This window comes from Haliotis cracherodii, unplaced genomic scaffold (genome assembly GCF_022045235.1).
Source record: "Haliotis cracherodii isolate W230 unplaced genomic scaffold, xgHalCrac1.p SCAF_9, whole genome shotgun sequence".
Classification (NCBI taxonomy): domain Eukaryota; kingdom Metazoa; phylum Mollusca; class Gastropoda; order Lepetellida; family Haliotidae; genus Haliotis; species Haliotis cracherodii.
In genome coordinates, this window is record NW_027266343.1 from 1,848,143 (window position 1) to 1,868,414 (window position 20,272).

At 40.0% G+C, this 20,272-nt stretch overlaps 1 protein-coding gene across 1 annotated transcript; it reads right to left on the bottom strand.

The window, feature by feature from the left end:
- Positions 1-7,781: 7,781 nt before the first annotated feature.
- Positions 7,782-19,998, bottom strand: LOC139452623 (carbohydrate sulfotransferase 11-like). The gene is made up of 3 exons (XM_071234158.1): positions 19,848-19,998; positions 12,712-12,845; positions 7,782-9,879 (listed from the first exon to the last, which is right to left on the bottom strand). Exons 1-3 carry the CDS (start codon positions 19,874-19,876, stop codon positions 8,759-8,761), a joined length of 1,284 nt encoding a protein of 427 aa, XP_071090259.1. The 5' UTR covers positions 19,877-19,998; the 3' UTR covers positions 7,782-8,758.
- Between the last annotated feature and the right edge of the window lie 274 nt (positions 19,999-20,272).

Consider the following 20,272-nt stretch of genomic DNA (forward strand, 5'->3'; position numbering starts at 1 on the left):
TTTTGTTTATGTTGAGATTCAGTAGAAGGTCATTGCATTGAATTTTGACGATGATTAGTTGTCAGGAATGTAGTACTATTTAATGTAAGCAGTGGTGAGGAAGTTAGATGCTCAAATTATATGTAAACTTCCGGAATAGCATGTATGGATGTCAAGCGTTATAGAAACATGTGGAATATTCTATGATCTCCTAGTGACACTGGACTGGTCTCGCACTGTGTGGAAAGTGCTGTAGGAAGGATAGACTATATATGTGGAGCTGGCGCGTCCCTGTCTCTCTCTCGTTTCATCTCACATTTCATCTGACATTACATCAAGACCAGCTTTCGTGTGAAGATCATTTATCAGCCCGGATTCCCAGCCTTGGCCTATCTCGGAAGCTTGACCACTGCTACGGATAGGTGAATATTAGTATCATCATATTTTGTATTTGATACTGTCACTGAGTATTTTGCTACCATTTTATTGTTCCCTGTCATTGTAATTGCTGTGAAATAATTTGTATTGATTTGTAAACCAAGTTAATTTTGTAATACGCTCGTTGATTTTATACCATTTGTTGGTTATTTGTTGGTTTCACGCTAAATTATTTTACGTACAGATATCTGGGTTAACTAATTGTTTCAATCGGGAATCGACACTTATGGAGTTAATAGAACTTTTGTAATTATATTTTCACGCATATCCTAAATTGTTGATGTAATAATACAATTATTGACGTTACACAAAATACTATGTTAATTGACGGTATTATAGTTAATGTCCTGAACACAGATCATTGTTAAATGCTTGTCTTGTTCAACCATTAAAAGATAAGTTGAAGAATGAATAAAGGTTTCCTATTTGTCAAGTAATTTCCTATCGTATGTGCCAAAAATATTTGACAGTGTATGTAAGGATTTTCTATAAAAAACAAATTTTACATTCTACAAAAAGGGAAATGAGTGCGTGCACAAAGTATCTGAAACAAATCCGTACCTCTGTTCCGCTAGTCTGGTCTCTTCATTCCACAACGCCAGCGACCACTTGTCTATTTCCGATTATATATCAAGTTGACAGTGTACTTTTGAACACCCAGGTCATTCCAGGACGAGCCGTAGCGAGTGTGTAGACACTCAGGGGTAGTGTGGACAGCTTGATTGGATGTAATGTCCACGTAGCAATGCTATGCGATTAATAAACACACGACAACCCGTTGCAATAACACATTATTGATCAGAATTATTAATTCTGTGACCTTAACAGTTGAGCCCAATTTTGAAGTTAATAAAGCACGACATATATTGTGGATAGACAGATTTCAGTGGTTTTAGAATGAATTTGTCTGATATTCTCCTATCGAGCAAACGTAAAGAAGACAATGTAGTAGATGTGAGGATCCAATGCAGTTGTAACAAGAAGACAAAATCATCGATATCCCCGCCCCTTTGCATATGTGCATCAAACTACAAAGGGCTTTTGCATGTGTTTGTGACGGGTGGGTCAGGATACGCTCACCTTTTTGCAAATACGTCATCAGTGTTTGATAGCGATTTATAAAATCGTGCTAATGATATAGTCGGAATCATACAATTTAGAGTTTTCATATGACAATAGAAAGTGTTTTGTCGCTTATCTTTATTTATCTATAACCTTTCAATGATGTGATTTAGTAATATCACTGTTCAGTACACGGAATTTTTTTATTTGGTGGCAATCTTACATATAACATTTTCAAAGCTCTAATATAATATATATATATATATATATATATATATATGACAAAATAGAAAAGGCACTAACCATTTCCTGAATATGAATTACGTTGCTTGTTTTTATTGACACTACATTATAAACAACGTCAACGCTGGTATAATGTCCCACAATCAACCAAGACACCATGTCAGACCACCCTATTCAATTAGTCGCTTGTCAACACAAGCATAGGTTGGTGGGTACCTATTTCACTCAGAATTTCAACAGGGTTATAAATATGATGTATGTTTTCGGACCTTCTTTCAGTTTCATCAAGAAATGCAAGACAAATTTAGAATTAAAGGCACAATACTTGATTACTACACGCTCATGCTATATATCAGTAAATCATGGAAAAAAGCAATAAATGGCAGATCTTGTATCGCGGCTTATTTATACATAAGGGCTCAAGAGTAGTTTATGATAAACGCATAGCTACAACTAACTTCCCTCTGATGTGTAATAAATATAGAATACCAAACGATCTCCCGTGTAAAACCAATTTTATGAAACTAGTGAATAATTCTGGTATCTGACTCGCTTCCACTCGTCAGATACCACAACTATTCACGAGTTTCATAAAATTGGTTTTACACGGGAGCGAGTTAGTATTCTATATATTATTTGCCATTTATAACGTTTTTAGAATGATACTGTTGAGTGTGAATAGGCTGACACCTACACGATCCACGGCATAATCCAATTGAGTTTTATGAGAATAATACTTCAAACACGTCAAAAGTTGAAATTTATGAATTTAATACCATACAACGGTCCACCTTTGGAATTCAGGCGGCCGCTCCACAAACTGATCGTAGCGCTAAGGTTTTCGCAACTCACATACTTTAACTTAGACCAACGACTGTCGTTGCGCTACAATACGATCGCTTTATGGAACGGGGCCTTGAATCTCAAAGTTTACAATCACGTCACACTAATACCCGATGACGTAATTTGTGGAGTTTCTTTGCCAGATCCATCGGCGAAACAATGCCATGTGACGTCCGCCCAGCTGCATAAGCTCCTCTCGGTGATCTATCATCTCCACACGCAATGTCGTTGAATAAGCCAAGGGATGTTGAGAGCTTTCAATATTTGTTCGTGAAACGTGTTCCGAGAGTACATAAGCAAGCGTTTTGGAATAACACAATGTGTAATACAGCTGCATGTTTATTAAACGGGTGATCTCTTCACGGGCAAGTAATAAATGGGAAAATGAACTTAATCAACGCATATAACGCAATAATGATTTAACTAACTGTAAAATGCGTACCAATGATGTTAAAGTAATAGATTTCCAGCACAGATTCATAAATAGAGCTTTATTTACCAAAAAGGAATGAAGTTAAGAGAACTCTCTTTTCAACCATATAATTCTTCTTGCAAAAAATACATTCACCAGTAAAGAAAAAAGAAAACTCCAATAAACTTTCCTTTCTTCATGAAAATATTGCAAGATGTGTGTAAAATATTTAAAAAACTATTACAATGAAAAATAGTAGCATGAATAAATTTGACAGAGAATGGAAAGAATTAATAAATATTATCATCCTACTTATTATAATATATCAGTCAATCCAATACATGTATAGTACCCATATCTTGATAATGTTTTAAGATCATATGACGTGCTACACTTGTATACCTCATGTACCAATGTTACAGATATATGTCTACTGAATTAAAATAAACATATGTTTAAAGAAACAAACGTTTCATCATGAAATATTGAATGATTTTGGGGTTTTGTTCCGCATAATGAAACCCTGACTTGAACCCAAATCCATGGAAATAAAAGCAACAAGATCCTTTCCATATTCATAAGAACTTTGCCTGCAGGAAGCAGAGCTTTGCCTGATGGGAATCCAAAGAAATAGCGTAAAGTTAATGAGTCACAGAACTGAAACAAAACCCAACCTTCACCTCAACCCATGACCGACTTGTTTGCCTGGACGGAGTTACGGGGTCCGTTTCTCTCTTCCCTGCAAACTCCGTTTGAATGAGGACAATAATGTACACGATACATCAAATCTCTATTTTACATTAAATCAAATAACGTTTCATTCTCTTCGCCATTTAAGTGAACAAGCTTTCATAATTACTCTTGGTAATCTCTTGCCAACGTGTACCAACATAATCTACATCAAGAATGGTTCTAACAGTATTAAGTCTACCACTGCACAAGGCCAGCTTCCTGACTGACATAGACTTTCAGCACCTGAATCCTGAATCCCATCCAAGTGCGGACAACCTGCAAAGTGTGCGTAAGGAGAAGAATATTCACATCTAAAGGAATGTAAACAGCGAGTAAAAAGCAATTTCTATACATGTCCAATGTGAACTGATCCAGTTCATTAATCAACCACATGGCTCAATAAGAACGAGGTAACATTCGGAGAACGATACTGGTTTCTAGACAATAAACTCGACAGCTGTTGATAGATTTAACAGATTAAGTTTCCGAAGTATCAAACAAATGTGTGTGTATAAGTTCGGTCAAGTTCACTCGTGGAACAAAACACTTACTATGTTTGTCAAAGAATATAACAAAACATATGTTTAGACACAAATATAAACAAGTTTTCATTATAACACAAATTCATCAATATGTACGAGGTTTGTGGTCATAGGATGCTTCACTTCCTTTGAGGGGCGGTCGGGTAGATTAGTGATTAAAGCGGTCGCTCGTCACGCCGAAGATCCGGGTTCGATTCCCGACATGGGTACAATGTGTGAAGCCCATTTCCGGTGTCCCCCGACGTGATAGTGCTGGAATATTACTAAAAGCGGCGTAAAACAATACTCACTCACTCACTCACTTCCTTTGAATGAATTTAGACACAATGCAATATGCAGGCAGTCTACATTTCAACTCTAAAGGCGTTTCACATCACAAACAGAGCATCATAATCTTGCCATAAATAGGCATGATAATATATATTATGTTAGGAACATGGAGAAAAGCTAAAAAGAAACATTCTTGTTCTTCCATACTAAACTAATCAGATCAGTAGCTTAAAATAACTCGATTTACCTATCAGAGGCTGTCCAAAAAGATGATAAGTTCACAATAAAGAAGCATAAAACAGGTGCCAACCAGGGCTAAGCTCTCAACAAAATATCCAAAAGAAATAAGAAATGGGAGGTTTGGGGTGCATAAAATGTCCCAAAAGGATTTCGACGGCATTTGTGATAGCAGGCGAAAATTGATCTATGTGTTTGTGACCAGCAGAGTCTGGTAAATGATGGCCAGTAAATTCTTTGGGTGTTTGTTGGGAGCATGATATCTTTAAACGTGGTTTGTGAATGTGAACAACACATACTGATTGCTTGCCTTCAGGTGTTCACACAAAACGTGTTTAACCGCAAATAAATGCAACGGATTGCTGACAATCAACGTTAATGCGCCGTGGGTATTCTGCAAACAGGAATGGCTCAAAGCGAAGTTGCCAGACTTGTCAACGAAACACAATATCATTTCTTTGGAGACGTTATCTGCAGCAGGGCAACACTTATGACATGCCATGTCTACATGTCATGTGTATATATACTGATTCACTCAGGTTACAATATATGTGCAATTATTAAGGAGAGTGTTACTTGATTTAAACAATGACATGATGATTTTATAAAATTTGGACACTTTTCTCAATGTTCCAAATCGTGGATTATTGAAAAGTAAATTCATATTATCCATAATGTTCAATATAGTAAAATCTGTGCAGAAGGACTTTCTTTCGTTTTCTAAAGATGGACAAATTAACAAATAATAGAATTCCTCACCAGTTGATAGTTTACAAAGTGGGCAATTTCTTTCGGATAAAGCAATATACACTCTTCAAAAAAAGGAAACGCACAGGGATATTTTTTATTGTACCTCATAAAGTCGATATATTTAATTTAATATCATAGATACAAATCTGAAATTTTGGAGCTCGATAGTCACATTTTATCGTTGTATAAAGGCATTGGAAACTGTTCATTGTCATGTCACATAAGGCCACAAAGTTACGCCCAACTCAATATCTCGTGTGACCGCCCCGTGCAGCACTCACGGCTCTGCATCTCCTCGGCACTGACTGGATAAGTGTACGAATTCTGGTGTGTTTTGACGTTGTCGTACACGTCGATCGAGTTCATCCCAGAGGTATTCGATTGGGTTAAGATCTGGAGAAGATCTCGACGGCCATGGGCAAGACGTTGATGTTGGCATTAATGATGTCTACCATGACACAAGCTGTGTGCGGTAGAATACGTCCTATGGCGATGTTCCGATCGGCAGTGCTGAGTCTCGGAACTTTCGAACTAGAAAAATGTTGACAATTGAATGACAAATTATTGACTTATGCTTGCCTTTTTACAGGCACTACCACAAGTTACCATAAAGTGTGAAAACAGTGCCGTTTAAGACATTGCAAATCGACCATGGCTGCGTTGTGATTCACCGTTTGTCGAATATCAGACCACCAATATTTTCCAATGTGTGTGTGTGTGTGTGTGTGTGTGTGTGTGTGTGTGTGTGTGTGTGTGTGTGTGTTTGCAATCTCCTAATAGTTCATTATTAAACAATAATTTTTATACAATGAAGGATAATTTAGATGAGAGAGTACGTTTGAGAGGTTACATAAAACAAACTGCCACATTAACAAAGAGGTCGATTATTGGGTTGAGAACAATTAGTGGCAGAACCGTGAGCAGCCGGCTGGAGGAGCACAACATGCGGCCCAGGCGTCCATCGACACGCCCAGTTTTATACTTCCACGTCACCACAAGGCACGCCCACATTAGTGTAGAGGTCTTCTGAGGTTCAGAGTGAGTGAGTGAAGACAAGACTGGATAGTAGACAGTTCATGGATGAATCCAGGTTCCATCTCGACAACTCTGCTGGCCGTGCAAGGGTCTACAGGCGTCAAGAATGTTTTAGCGTTGCTTACGTTACTCAGTTTGTGGGTGGCATCACAACTCATATAAGAACAGGACTCATCATTGTCAATTGCAATTCGAATGGCGTACTCTACGGGGACGACATTGTTGGAGGTCATGTTCCTCCCGTTGTGCAAATGCAGGGACGCAACTTCACGGTGCAACAGGAAAATGCCCGCCTACATGTTGCACGTGTTGTGCCTTTTGAGAAAGCATAACATTGCCGAACTGCCATGTCTGAGATGAGATAGATGTACACCTATGATGGGGGCCCAGAACCAGTTGGTAACGATAGCTTAGTTGGGCCAATCTTTTGGAACAACATCCTCAGGCTGTTTTCAATCATCTGGTGTCTTTAATGCTAAAGACCAATTCTACCCCGGATCTTCACGGGTCGAAAGATGAAGTGGGAGGTAAGGATATATACAAATATATTGCATAATATCATTACTGGTAACAACCGACACGTTATATTACTGGTATGTAGACAAACTGTCCAAACATATTTACACATGATTTATTTACAAACAAAGTAAAAGAAACAACTAACTTATGTCCTCAGATTTCTGGTCTGAAAGTATCATTAATCCTTCTGATACAGAGGATGTAATGATAAAGTCAGACACAAACTGACAGATTCACAAAACAGTTGTCACTGACATTTGTTTAGACGAGAGTTACTGTTGATAACTTTCATGAGTCATTCAGGTTGTTCCGTGATGAAAACTCGTCTATCGTATGTCCACGATGAGCACATTTGTCGACTGGATCATAGATCTCGTGTCAGTTTGTAGATTGTACTACGATGTTTAGCAACATCATCGTTTATGGAGACAGAGTCTGTCGTGTTTCTCAGACATCTAGAGTTAGTCGGTGCCCACTTTTGTCTTAATAACTGACAAACTTAACCAGTATCTGCCTTTTCCCATCTGACATACGCCAGCCCACCCGGTCAATGTCGGCGGGTTTTACGTCGTGGTGAACATCATTTAGTATCCTTAGTATCGGCAGTTTAGCACATGAAAGAAGAAATAGTTTCATATAATAAATCATATTTATTTCAAAATTTACAATCAAATTCTATGCAAACACTTCCCCCTTTTTGATGAAGGGTTCACAAACAAACGTTCTCGCGAAATGTTCAAGCCCTGATGACGATCGAGTGGTAGTTGCTTTTGCATAGAACAGTATGGTTCTTAACCTGATGGCGATAAAAGATGTCAGTCATGGCAATACAAACTGTCATCATCCCAAAAACAGACCCTTCAGATGGTAGACCTCATCGCTGGGCTTCTACACATGGCCTCGCCTGATGGTTAAATCGCCGATGGTCTTATTCCAAAACAGCTAGTGAAGCCAAGTTGTGGTTTCCCTCTCCCGTGATATGGATGGAATATTGCTAAATGCTGCGGACAGCTCATTCACAACCTGACTAGAAGACATTCCCAAATAAGCACCACTATCAACAACAAGGCCTAATATAACCACCATATCACGAATACACCATGCCATTTAGAAAGTGGTCAAATGTAATACATGTTATATTTGGCATAACAGTTTCTTAGAAAAGTACAAATTCGAGTACATTTTGGGGTTGAGTCCCATCCGGGATTCGAACCTACACTCTCAGGGTGAGGCACCTAGTCGCCAGCACACAAAGTCAGCGATCTAACCCACTCAGACACCGAGGCTTCCACAAAAATAAAAATCTGATAACATGTAGTCTAGATCACGTACTTTGTGTACCCCTCAGAATTGGACTCAACCCTAAAAAAGAACTAGAATGAGTACTCTACTAAGAAAGCGTTATCCCAAATATAGCATTTGTGACACTAGATCACCACTTCAGTCGTCTCTTATGAGAGACATAAGGAACATGTATGACGTTATATCCAAGTGGTAAGACAACGCAGTGCCGATTACAAACACGAGCACGATCAGGTGAGTTTGATTTAACACTTCTTTGAAAACTATCTCAGTCAAGTCACAGCATCTCAGCTGTAGAAGGAAAGTTCGAAGTGATGCAGATCGTACATATGCAAACGAACGCAACATACACTTGGATTTCACTTTGATAAATGTATACCACGTGGAAATTTGATTATGCGTCTCTCTTATCTGGAGGTGCAGTATCATATCCAAACAATTCAAAGTCGTTTGAGAATAACTTTGTAATACTTTTGATAAGTTTCAAAGGAACGGTTTTGTATGCCCCGATTATTGCCTCCTTTCTCTGTTGTTTCCATGCCCTCCTCTCCTCAGCCGGAGTTTGACGATATACTTCCAAAACATACCTCTTAAACATATCTCTATCAAAAAAGGTTTTTGACAGTTTATTTACAACGCTCTCGGCGGTTTCTTCGATAGGTAGGTACCCATTCAGTTGGAACACTTGCCATAACCTACTGGCTATGTCTACTCTTGATGTACAGTTCCTATAAAACCGGCTTTTTGCAATTAAACGAAAATTATAATCTATTAGCATACTGAGTTCTTCTTCGACATGTGCATTCTGATCAAACTCATTCATAATCCACCCCTCTCCAATTCCCTGCAAAATATACCTGGAATCATCACCAAACGTCTCTTGCTTTCCGATGATGTTTGGCTTAAACTGGCAAGGGTCGCATCTGTACTGAATAGGCTGCCAATGCTCATTCATGTTTTCTGGCAGAAGAGAGACTACGTACTGAAGGAACTCGCGGAAACTCACATCACTGCCACACTTCCTAGCTTCGATTGTTGAGTCATGTCGTTGTCTTGTTATATGCAGTGCAAAACTTCTCCAGAAGTCGGGAAGAAAAAACTTATCAAGGTATGCAGACCACAATCGCGAATAAGGATCACGGGCAAACATGAAACGTGTGTAATTGCCAAAGATGGTCTTCTTGGTAAATTCATCCAGAGGAGAAACCTGTGTTTTGTTTTTCTTTCCATAGTGCACGAATGCGCGAGGGATGTCGAAGGGAGACTTCACAGGAATTGTACCTGTGTCGTTATGCAAGAAGATGAACACTCTCTTCCAGAAGGTGCTGCCTACCTTGGCTACAGGACAGTAGGCTAAATGCAAGTTGTCATGGCGGAATACTTTAGCCACTAAACCGTTTTTAGAATTACGACATTCACTCTTTACATACTGGAGTCTTTCTTTGTATATTTGATCTTTAGATACCCCGACCAGTCTTGTATCTAAAACTTCTTCGGGAAGAGCCGGTTCTTGTCCTGAAAAACAAAAACAAATACACGATTTTAACAAAGGGGGAAATATTGCCTCCATTTCATCATGACAATCATTTTTAAACACATATTGTTAGGCTCTTCCTTTTAGATAATGGTTTGTCCTGAGGCAATGACCAAACATTTATATTGTGTCTTGAAGAAAAAGCTTAAGCCCCTGCAGCTAGGCAGATTATTGAACTATCATTGAAATGGTAATACAAGGAACACAATAAGTCTCCTTAGGTCACTTATTCAGGAAAATGCTTTGGCCACTTGAAAATCCAAGATTAGCTTGTAGTGACGGCATGTAGTATTTTATGAGCTTGGCTTGTCCTAGTAACACTTGAAGCTAACATGAACGAGTCAGTGGTTCCATTGATACCATTCCTGCTGTTTCAATTAGTAGTATTATTAGAATATTAGAATTATTAGACACACATGTCGGCACAAGAATGTTCATCTTTTGCAAGAAAAATAGTTTAAATGTTGTTTGAAGCATCACAAAGGAAAGGAGTCTAATTCTTCTGGGAAGAGAAGAAGTACGTTCCGTTCATTTCTATCAGTTTCTAGTTCAGGCAACTGTGCGAGAAGTCTGTCTCTTACAAGTAGTGATGTCGTCTCTGCTTATTTTGTTTCTGAGTTCGAGAAGACAAGCTCTTTCTCTGTTAGACAATTCTACCAGACGAGCAAGGGTGATACTTTAAATCCTGTATCACAACATCCCAACCACTGTGTATTGCGAGAAGTGTTCCATCACTGAGATTCGTGGCGCATTCATATCGTCTGTGATTTAGTTGCATGGTCATGGCTTTTCTCACTAAAGATGTTCGTACAACCTTCTCACATATGAAGCGTTTAGATGGTTTAGGTGAAGCACATTTTAATATTTTACTGGACGATTGCCCTTTCATTGCCCCTTGCATCTTGGTATTATTACGCATCAGCTGCAGCTTTCATGATATTTTGCTCTTTTGTCTCGACGTCTCTTCCATAACACCACCGTCGTCTGGTCCGACTGGATCAAGCATTATTGGTAGAGAATTCAAAGCATGTAAGAATGGATCATTTGATGCAGTCTTGTAACCATCCTGCTCTATACTGTTCATGATTCATGGCGATGAAAGACATCAATATTGTGCTGTTGATACAGGCAATATTTGCTCTAATCAGTTTGCCATTTAGATTCCACTTTAGAAGGTTTAAGATGAGAGACTGGTGGTTTATCATTTTACCACTTTTCACTGAATACACTTTTAAGTATGGAAAACAACGAGGCTCAAAGAACTACTCAACATCTAGTCCGACGGGTCCAGTATCACCCATGTCCCGTGCGATCTGTACACCATCAGGAAGACTGAAGTCCTGTCTTCCTTCGCACGACTCTCCCGTGCCGGCACATCCTGTCAATTCAGCCGCAGCTATCTAACCAAATGGGGCGGTCAAGTTCGCTTTGGGACACTATATAAATTGTATAAATCAGCTAACACTGAACCCCATTCTGAGTCAAGGTAATCCAATAACATTCAATCTTTTATCATGTACCTAGTTTCAAACTCTTACTGTTTTGTACTTTACTCAAAGCATTTTCAGATAAAAAGATTTATTGCTGGTTCACTGGTGATTTACACCAGGAAAAGACCTTGTTTGCCCGTAAGTCTTAAGTACAACAAAGATTCAAGGTACCAAAATGCTTAACTGTATTAACCCTTGCTAAACTAGTGTGGACATACTAGAAAACATAAATCAACTCTGGGATGTTTAAAATCGGATAACTGTGTCAGTTTCTAAGAGGTAAACATTAATTCGTTTTGAAACTGGCAGCCATCTTGACGAAATGGCGGCCATTTTGGATTTTCAGATCGCCAACGCCTTTGGCCTGAACAAGTAGCCCAAGGGAACTATTCATGCAGATTGTGTTGCTTGTATCACCATTTGGATGAGTCTTACGCAAGCTTTGATCTGCTCAGCTACACAGAATATTAAATGTTCTGTCCCTTTTGTGTTTGCATCAGTCATTTGGCAAGTTTTTATCTGTACTAAATTTCGAGCAGTAATTATTAGATATAATAGACTTATTACAGATAATAGTGGTGATCTGGATATATATCATGTAACTGTGTTAAATGTTGATAGTATTTTACAACAGCAGTGCTAGGTCTTATTCGTCAGAATTGTTAGTGGAGGTAAGTAGATATCAATGCAGATATTTTTTCAGCTACAGCTAGAAAACCAGTTACTTCTTTTACATTTAAAACTATTAGCCTGAATGTTTGTTAAAATAAAAAACATCTTGCCAAAATTTAAGTTTTGGGCAGGCAATTATTTTTTTCTTAAATATAGCTTATGTCATGAACAAACCTACGTGGTGGCACGTGAAAGTAGATAGAAAATACTTTCAACTTTCAATTAACGCGAGTTGGGGAGTTGGGTTTTGAAACGTATTTAAGTTACATCAAGGCGTGTCAGCTAATGTTGGAGGAAAGCACAAAGCTATTCAGTTTTTAGACTCTAACCACTTGAAACTATCGAGAACGGGCATAGTGCTGACAAATCAATGATTTTAGTCAGAGTGATTCTGGGATTCGAAAGTATTTGAGTTTCCCCATCCATATTCATAAGACATCATCATTGTAGGATTACGACTAGATCATAAGCATGTGTTTATGAATCACGTTCAAATAGTGATGGTACCAGGTGTTCGCGAAAAGGTGAGCTTATCCTGCCCTAACCGGTGACAGCCGTCACGAACACATGCAATGGCAAGGCAATTGTTCTGGATAAAAACAAGAGAGCATGTAGTACAAGTCAACATGAGGAACATTCCTTCATACTTACTGGCTTGATGAACTTGGTGGATGACGGTTGTGAGGTTGAGTCCCGCCACCACCAGAACCAGCAGGACAAGGATGGCATAGTTCTTCTTTAGCTCCCTCCAACACAACCAGAGAACCAGAGACACGAACCTCATGCTGAAATAGTACGTCTGTATTATAACCCTTGTTTGTCGTAGGAGGCGACTAAATGGATCGGGGGATCAGGCAATGTCACTTTGCTGATTCCTTGTCATCGTTCCTAACTGGCCCTGATATCGAGTCATACGATAACGCATAAAACCCCGCGAACAGGATTTGCTTGGAGGGGGCTCGATTGGGTTCAGTTTAGTGAGTTGGGTTTAAACCTGTTTTACTTACATGTAGTATTTTAGTTGAACCACGACTTTATGTGAGAATAGGTCTTCAGCAACCCATACTTGTCGTAAGAGGCGAGGGGGCACGGGTGGCCAAGTCGTCTTAGGCGCCGCGATACGCCGTGTAGAGGTGCGTCCCTTGGGCATGCCAGAAACCTATGATTGTGGATTCGAATCCCGGTTTGCCCCGATTATGTTTCTAGGTTTGTCAGCACCATACCCGTGTTCGTGGGTTTCACCGAAGTGGTAAACATCTGAGACCTGCATCACTTCGGGCTTTCCTCCCACATTAAGCTGACACGTCGTGATATAACTGGAATAAGTGGCATTTTCGGGTGGTCAAGCTCGCTGACTTGGTTGATGCATGTCATCGTATCCCAGTTGCTTATGATGTCAATCACTGGATTGTCTGGTCCAGGCTCCATTATTTACAGACCGCCGGAATATAGCTGGAATTTTGCGGCGTTAAACGCCTTGTGGTGTTGTTTGGTCAAGATTTCCCGTTACCGGTGCCCAAACATCAGTATATGTATATCCTAAGTTTATCCCCATAATCCCACGATATATCCTCCCTATATTGTGTAAGTGCATTTGTAAAGAGCAATAAAAATTGAATAAATGAATGCACTTAGTTTTGGGTAAAACATCACAAGGTTAATTAATACATTTTCTCAAATACTTTTAATTTAAATAAGAGATGACAACCGATATCTTTGTTTCGAGCAAACACGAAAATAGGTTTGACTGGCCCTTTAAGGCCGATACGTGGACGTTACAAAGAGGTGATACCAAGTGTACCTCCACTTTATTCTGTTATGCTAAAGTATTTGGCGCTTTAGAAAGCCTTTAACGGATCGAATTATTGATTTAATAAACATAGCAAGACCATTGCTTCCATATTCAACTTGATGTTGAGAATAAGTTATTGCCTTGGAGATTCCGGGTAAGAAGAGCAAGCTAGGGGTAGCATCATAAGACGTGAAATAATGGATGTGGTCACGGAAGGTGACTTGCTTGATTGGGTGACATCGAACCCGACAGCCCGGGATTTACAGATGAAGACAATGGTTTGTCTGGTCCAGACTGGATTATTTACAAAGCTTGAATGCTGCTGAAGTTGGCGTGAAACAGCAAACAAAATGGTTACGTGATGCAAGAACTGCTCGTGAAACATTTATGTTATGAGTGAGTGAGTATGGTTTTACGCCGCTTTTAGCAATATTCAAGCAATATCATGCCGGGGACACCAAAAATGGGCTCAAGACATTGTGTCGGGAATCGAACCCAGGTCTTCGGCATGACAAGCGAACACTTTAACCACTAGGCTACCAGACCGCCCCTGAATCATTTAGAACCCCGTAATGTTTGACTTTTATTCTATGATTATAGGCGGAATCGCAAAGGCGTTACATTTAATTATAATATAACGGTAAACCACGCCCGATACACGACAGTCCGAGTTGTGAGAGAACACAAACCTGTACCAGGAGACATATTTAATTGATTAAATATCATATTTTAACGAGCTGACAAACAAAGTGATATTTGAGTGAGACAATGCGTCACATGTCAGTCTAACATACAAATGGCCCGGCTGCCATTATCACCCGTCATTATCAGCTAATACGCGTGTGTGACTTAAACATTAAACACGCCCTGAGATTAGAGTCCCCAATAACATCAGGTATGGCAGCAGGTAAATCGCAACTCGCCCCATGCCTGGCACGTCTCTATCAAGCCAAACAACCAGTATTGTAAAGCCTTGTATTTGTTTAAGCCTTGATATTACTTGGTTAACAGACTTTGTTTCCCAAAGCCGGTGGCCGAAATTGATAACTAATTAGACACGTCAATTATTTTTGTTATTTTTAAAAATATAATATGGACGGTAGGATAAAGAATGAAAATATTAATTTTTTTATTTTTAGAGTTGGTATTTTTGTGAATTGGGACAGGAATAGGCGCATTGAGCCACACACTGGTGGAGTACTCGTGCAGCTATTAAACTTGTATCACTTGTCTGGGCCACACAGGGCACAATAATAATCTGTTTTATCCGCCACAATATATCTTATTGTATGCACACGCATGAAAGGTTGAAGAACATAGCTTCATAATCGCCATCTTGTTCCCTATTTTATCTAGCAATGTATACATACGCATGAAAAGAAACGTTGAGGAATATAGTTCCCACAATTGCCGAATATAATTTCCTATTTATTCTACTAAAATAAGTACTCCGTGTGAAGGTAGTTGAAGAATACATCTCACATAATTCCAAACTTCTTTCTAACATTATCTGGCATATAAATGATTATTTACATTACCCGTGAAAATTAGGTAAATATTACAATTTTCAAATTGCCAAGTTTTAAGTGTATGACTTGCCAAAATAAAGTATTCAGTACCAATAACAGATCGTTTGAAGAAACCCGACTTTAAATAATTGCCTGTGTATTCCTGTTGTATCATCGCTCTTTTACCAAAATGAGTTTTGTTTGTTTGTTTGTTGCTTAACGCCGCACTCAGCAATATTCCAGCTTCATGACGGCGGTCTGTAAATAATCGAGTCTGGACCAGACAATCCAGCCATTGACATCATGAGCATCGATCCACGCAATTGGAATCGATGACATGCATCAACCAAGTCAACGAGCCTGACCACCCGATCCCGTTAGTCGACAAGCATTTAATAAGTAATGATGTAGGAATGCATGTGACAGGTGGTTTGAAGAACCAAGTACTTGCATGATAAATATCAGGAAAGTAATAAGAATATTGATAAATTGTCTGAAAATGAAATCCGTATCTCTGTTGTATAGAGTCCGGTTTCTCTATCGTCAGTTCACAATTACCACACAAAGGATTCTATCTACGAGACGTTGACTGACGGATACATGGGAAACTTACAGTCACATCGTGTCCCTGCGAATAACGGTAAGTCATCACATCAACAACCATGACCTGACGTGTGACCGATACACTCCATAAAACTTCAAAGAGGGAAAGAACCAGTCTCGATTAGCCCACTAAACAGATTCCATTGGGTGTAAAAGGCAAAATAGCGTTGAATATTAGATGAGTGGATCGCGTGAAATCAGTGACGAAACCAGGTGTTGGCAGAAAGGGGAAACATGTCCTGCCCTAGAGGTAGCGTCCACCACTCACACAAACTGCATCAAAAGGTATGTGTTTGTTGCCTGACCCCGCACAGCAGTACTCCTGTCATCCAACGGCGGCATGAAAACAGACCAGACAATCAAGTGATGGACCAGAAATCCAGTCACACATTAACGCATAAAACACCGCGAACAGGATTTGCTTGAGGGCGCTCGATTTGTTTCAGTTTAGTGACTGAGTTTAAATGCCATTTTACTTAGTATTCCAGTTATACCGCGCCTGTGAGAATAGGTCTTCAGCGTCCCATGCGTGTCGTAAGAGGCGAATAACGGGATCGGGTGGTCAGTGTCGCTGACTTGGTTGATGCATGTCATCGTATTCCAAGTGCAAGGATGTCCACTGTTCTGTCTTGGACACAATGAGGGTCACGCAAGGTTCACGGATTGACAAAGACATAACGTACATATAGCTGTAGCACGTCTAGTGACAATGATATACGATAATCATTAATATACATGTGACACCACGTGACAATGTAATGGCTGACCTGGATATTTAATAAGAGTGGCTGGCCACACTAGCAAACACGTTGCTCATTTAACCGTGACCTTTACATGTGCCTTCAGACCATATGCAAATATTCGTGTTCTTCATATCAACCACATTTCGTCAGATATAAGTATTCAAAAGAAGGGTTTGTTTCCATGGTAGTGATCCAAGCGATTCGTTTTAACATTAACGAGTCCAAGTTTTCACGCAACCCAGTCACCTTGACCTTCTGGTCATCAGGTCGAATCTCAGGTCCGCTCTATTAATGATCCCTCGTCAGTCCGCGCTTTATCAATACAAACATTCTGAACACATCATTTCCTATTTCCACCAAATCCAACTCGAACCAACAACCTCGAAAAGTTTGCAAGGAGAATAAAAGAAGAGGAAAGTGATAAATTTGAAGAAAATAAAAGCAAATGTTTATTATCTGGACGAACTTGGTAATTTACATCAGATGGTCGAGAAACAATTTGCAGTTATACACAAATGTAATGTAGTGGATATTTTACACATGCCAGAAAAATTCCCACCAAAAGGCCTTACAACAGGTGTGAGCTTTGAAATCCATTAACTCTCCAGTGAATATTACAGTATATGGATTATCAATACATTCTGTGTTTGTACACGAGGTATTGGAGTATCATGCTAGCGATTTCCACATGAATAGAACCGCATGTTCCACATCCATAGTTCACCAGTGTCTGCCTGTGTGTTCACTGTGGGTGTTCATTATGGGTGTTCACTGTGAGTGTTCACTGTGGGTGTTCATTATGGGTGTTCACTGGGGCAGGCCACTATGGGTGTTCACTATGGGTGTTCACTGTGGGTACTCACTATGGTTGTTCACTGTGGGTGTTCACTATGGGTGTTCACTATGGGTGTTCACTGTGGGTGTTCACTATGGGTTTTCACTAGGGCTGGTCACTATGGGTGTTCACTAGGGCTGGTCACTATGGGTGTTCACTATTGGTGTTCACTGTGGGTGTTCACTATGGGTGTTCACTGTGGGTGTTCACTATGGGTGGTCACTAGGGATGGTCACTTTGTATGTTCACTATGGGTGTTCACTGTGGGTGTTCACTTGGGCTGGTCACTAGGGTTGGTCACTTTGGGCATTCTAACAGCAGGCGCACAGGCGACAGCAGGCGCACAATACACATTATTCGAAAGATCTGTTTGTTTATTTAACAACGCACTCAACAACATTCCAGCTATATGACGGCGGTCTGTAAATAATCGAGTCTGGTCAAGACAATCCGATGGCTGACACCATGAGCATCGATCCACGCAACTGAGATACAATGACAATCATGTCAGCGAGTCTGACCACCCGATCCACTTACGACAAGCATAGTCGTCTTTTACGACAAGCATGGGTTGCTGAAGACCTAGTCTACCCCGGATTTTCACGGGCTTTATTCCAAAGAAATGGAAGAGGGCTATAAGTACAACTTTATTTAATATTTAACAGTATTACTTTTCGCTCAAATTACGCAATATTATTTTTTAAAAGTCTAATTTTATAACAGAAACATTTCTTCAGCATGGATAGCATACTGATTATAAACATAATGGGTATATAAATACAAAATGTAATCCATACATAAAAAAAGAATTGTGTATTTAATAATACTGAAGGATTGTACATTATGTTATTGGTTTTCGATTAGAATGACACTGAATGTGGGTATGACACACAAAGGGTACGTTTACATGATAACCTATGATTGTGGGTTCGAATCCCGGTTCGTCCGGATTATGTTTCTAGGTTTGTCAGCACCATACCCGTGCTTTCACCGAAGTGGTAAACGTCTGAGACCTGCATCACTTCGGGCTTTCCTCCCACATTAAGCTGACACGCCGTGATATAACTGGAATACTGTTAAAATCGGCGTTAAACCCAACTCACTCACTCACTCACTCACTCACTCACCACTAACATGATAAACAGACACACGCGTTGTTGTCGGACATAATGAATGGTTATAAAGGACACCGCGTCTACAGTTTCATCAACACGAGCATCTGCAATGTGGCTCATGTGGCATTAATCAATCATCACTCATCCTCTCCTGTTTCGATGACGAAACAAGGAACACGTTATGCTGCAGACACGTCATTTACCCTGACGACGGTCTCTCCCTACACAGGGGCGGAACATGATCCTGTAGTTGACAGCGCCAGCAGCGATTGGAGACACGATGACGCAGAATCAGCCAGGTGACACATTGTCACATATAAAAGGCTCTGGGGGCACATTTAGATCCATTATCCCACAGTGATCATCAACATCAAATACATATTTCGGCGTTCATAACTAATAATGCAAATTTTGAAAAGGTATTAATATATTTGCATTAATATTCCGATTAACAATTATGAAAAGGCGTCATGAGTGAGAGCGTGAGAATGATTTCATGCCGATTTTAGAGCATTCCAGGACATCAGAAAAGGGCTTCACTTATTGTCGTGACGTGACGTGAGTTGGGTTTAACGCCGCTTTTAACATTATTCCAGTTATATCACGGCGTGTCAGTTTAATGTGGGAGGAAAACCCGAGGTGATGCAGGTCTGAGACGTTTACCACTTCGGTGAAACCCACGAACACGGGTAAGGTGCTGACAAACCTAGAAACATAATCGGGGCAAACCGGGATTCGAATCCACAATCATAGGTTTCTGGCGTGCCCAAGGAACGCAACTCTGCACAGAGAATCGCGACGCCTTAGACGACTGTGCCACCCGTGCCCCCCTTCACTTATTGTACTTATATAGGGATCGATCGATCGATCGATTTGCATTCCGATCGAACTACCCTCGCCCTCATGCTATTGGTATCTGGCATCATTACTGACGTTTGAGGGACGTGTTGTTTCGTGAGATGAAGTTTTCCGAAAACATGAGGAAGAGGCAGGAGTAGAAACACTTCACTTTTTACGGTAAACAGAACGTCTATGTGCTATCCCGTTCCATCCTACGAGGTTCAACACGTAGGCGTTGAATGAATAAGTAGCATAATGTTTTTGATGGCAACGATTTCACATTTGACACAAATATCCTTCTGAATTGAGTAATGAAAAGATGGGTCTCTAATGGAACGAAATGGAACTCACCTTATATATTTTAGATGTGCACATCCCATTCAGTGCTTTGGCGACTGACAAGATACAGGACGGAGAAGGTAGAAAGTAGATGACACGCGTCTCATCGTGGGCGTGAGGTTAAGCCATACATGTGCTTAGGTGTGTAGTTTCACTTACATGTTCGCATGGAAACATGTCAAGAGAGCCTGGTGGCTACCTCTGCCGGTGATGCAGCAGCCCCGCTGATACGTCGTCTCCTTAATGATTTATTGACGCCGGTAACAGGCCCAGGCCCACTGTGGTAACATCTGGCGCCTTCCACAGCTTGTCTGACCATTGAATAACTAAAGGTACTGTGTATGCTCATCAAGGCCCTTGCATAAGTCTCTTAGATTTAGCAACGGTTAATTCTTTGGTGTGGATACGGACATTGGATTAGTGGAATATAAATCCTG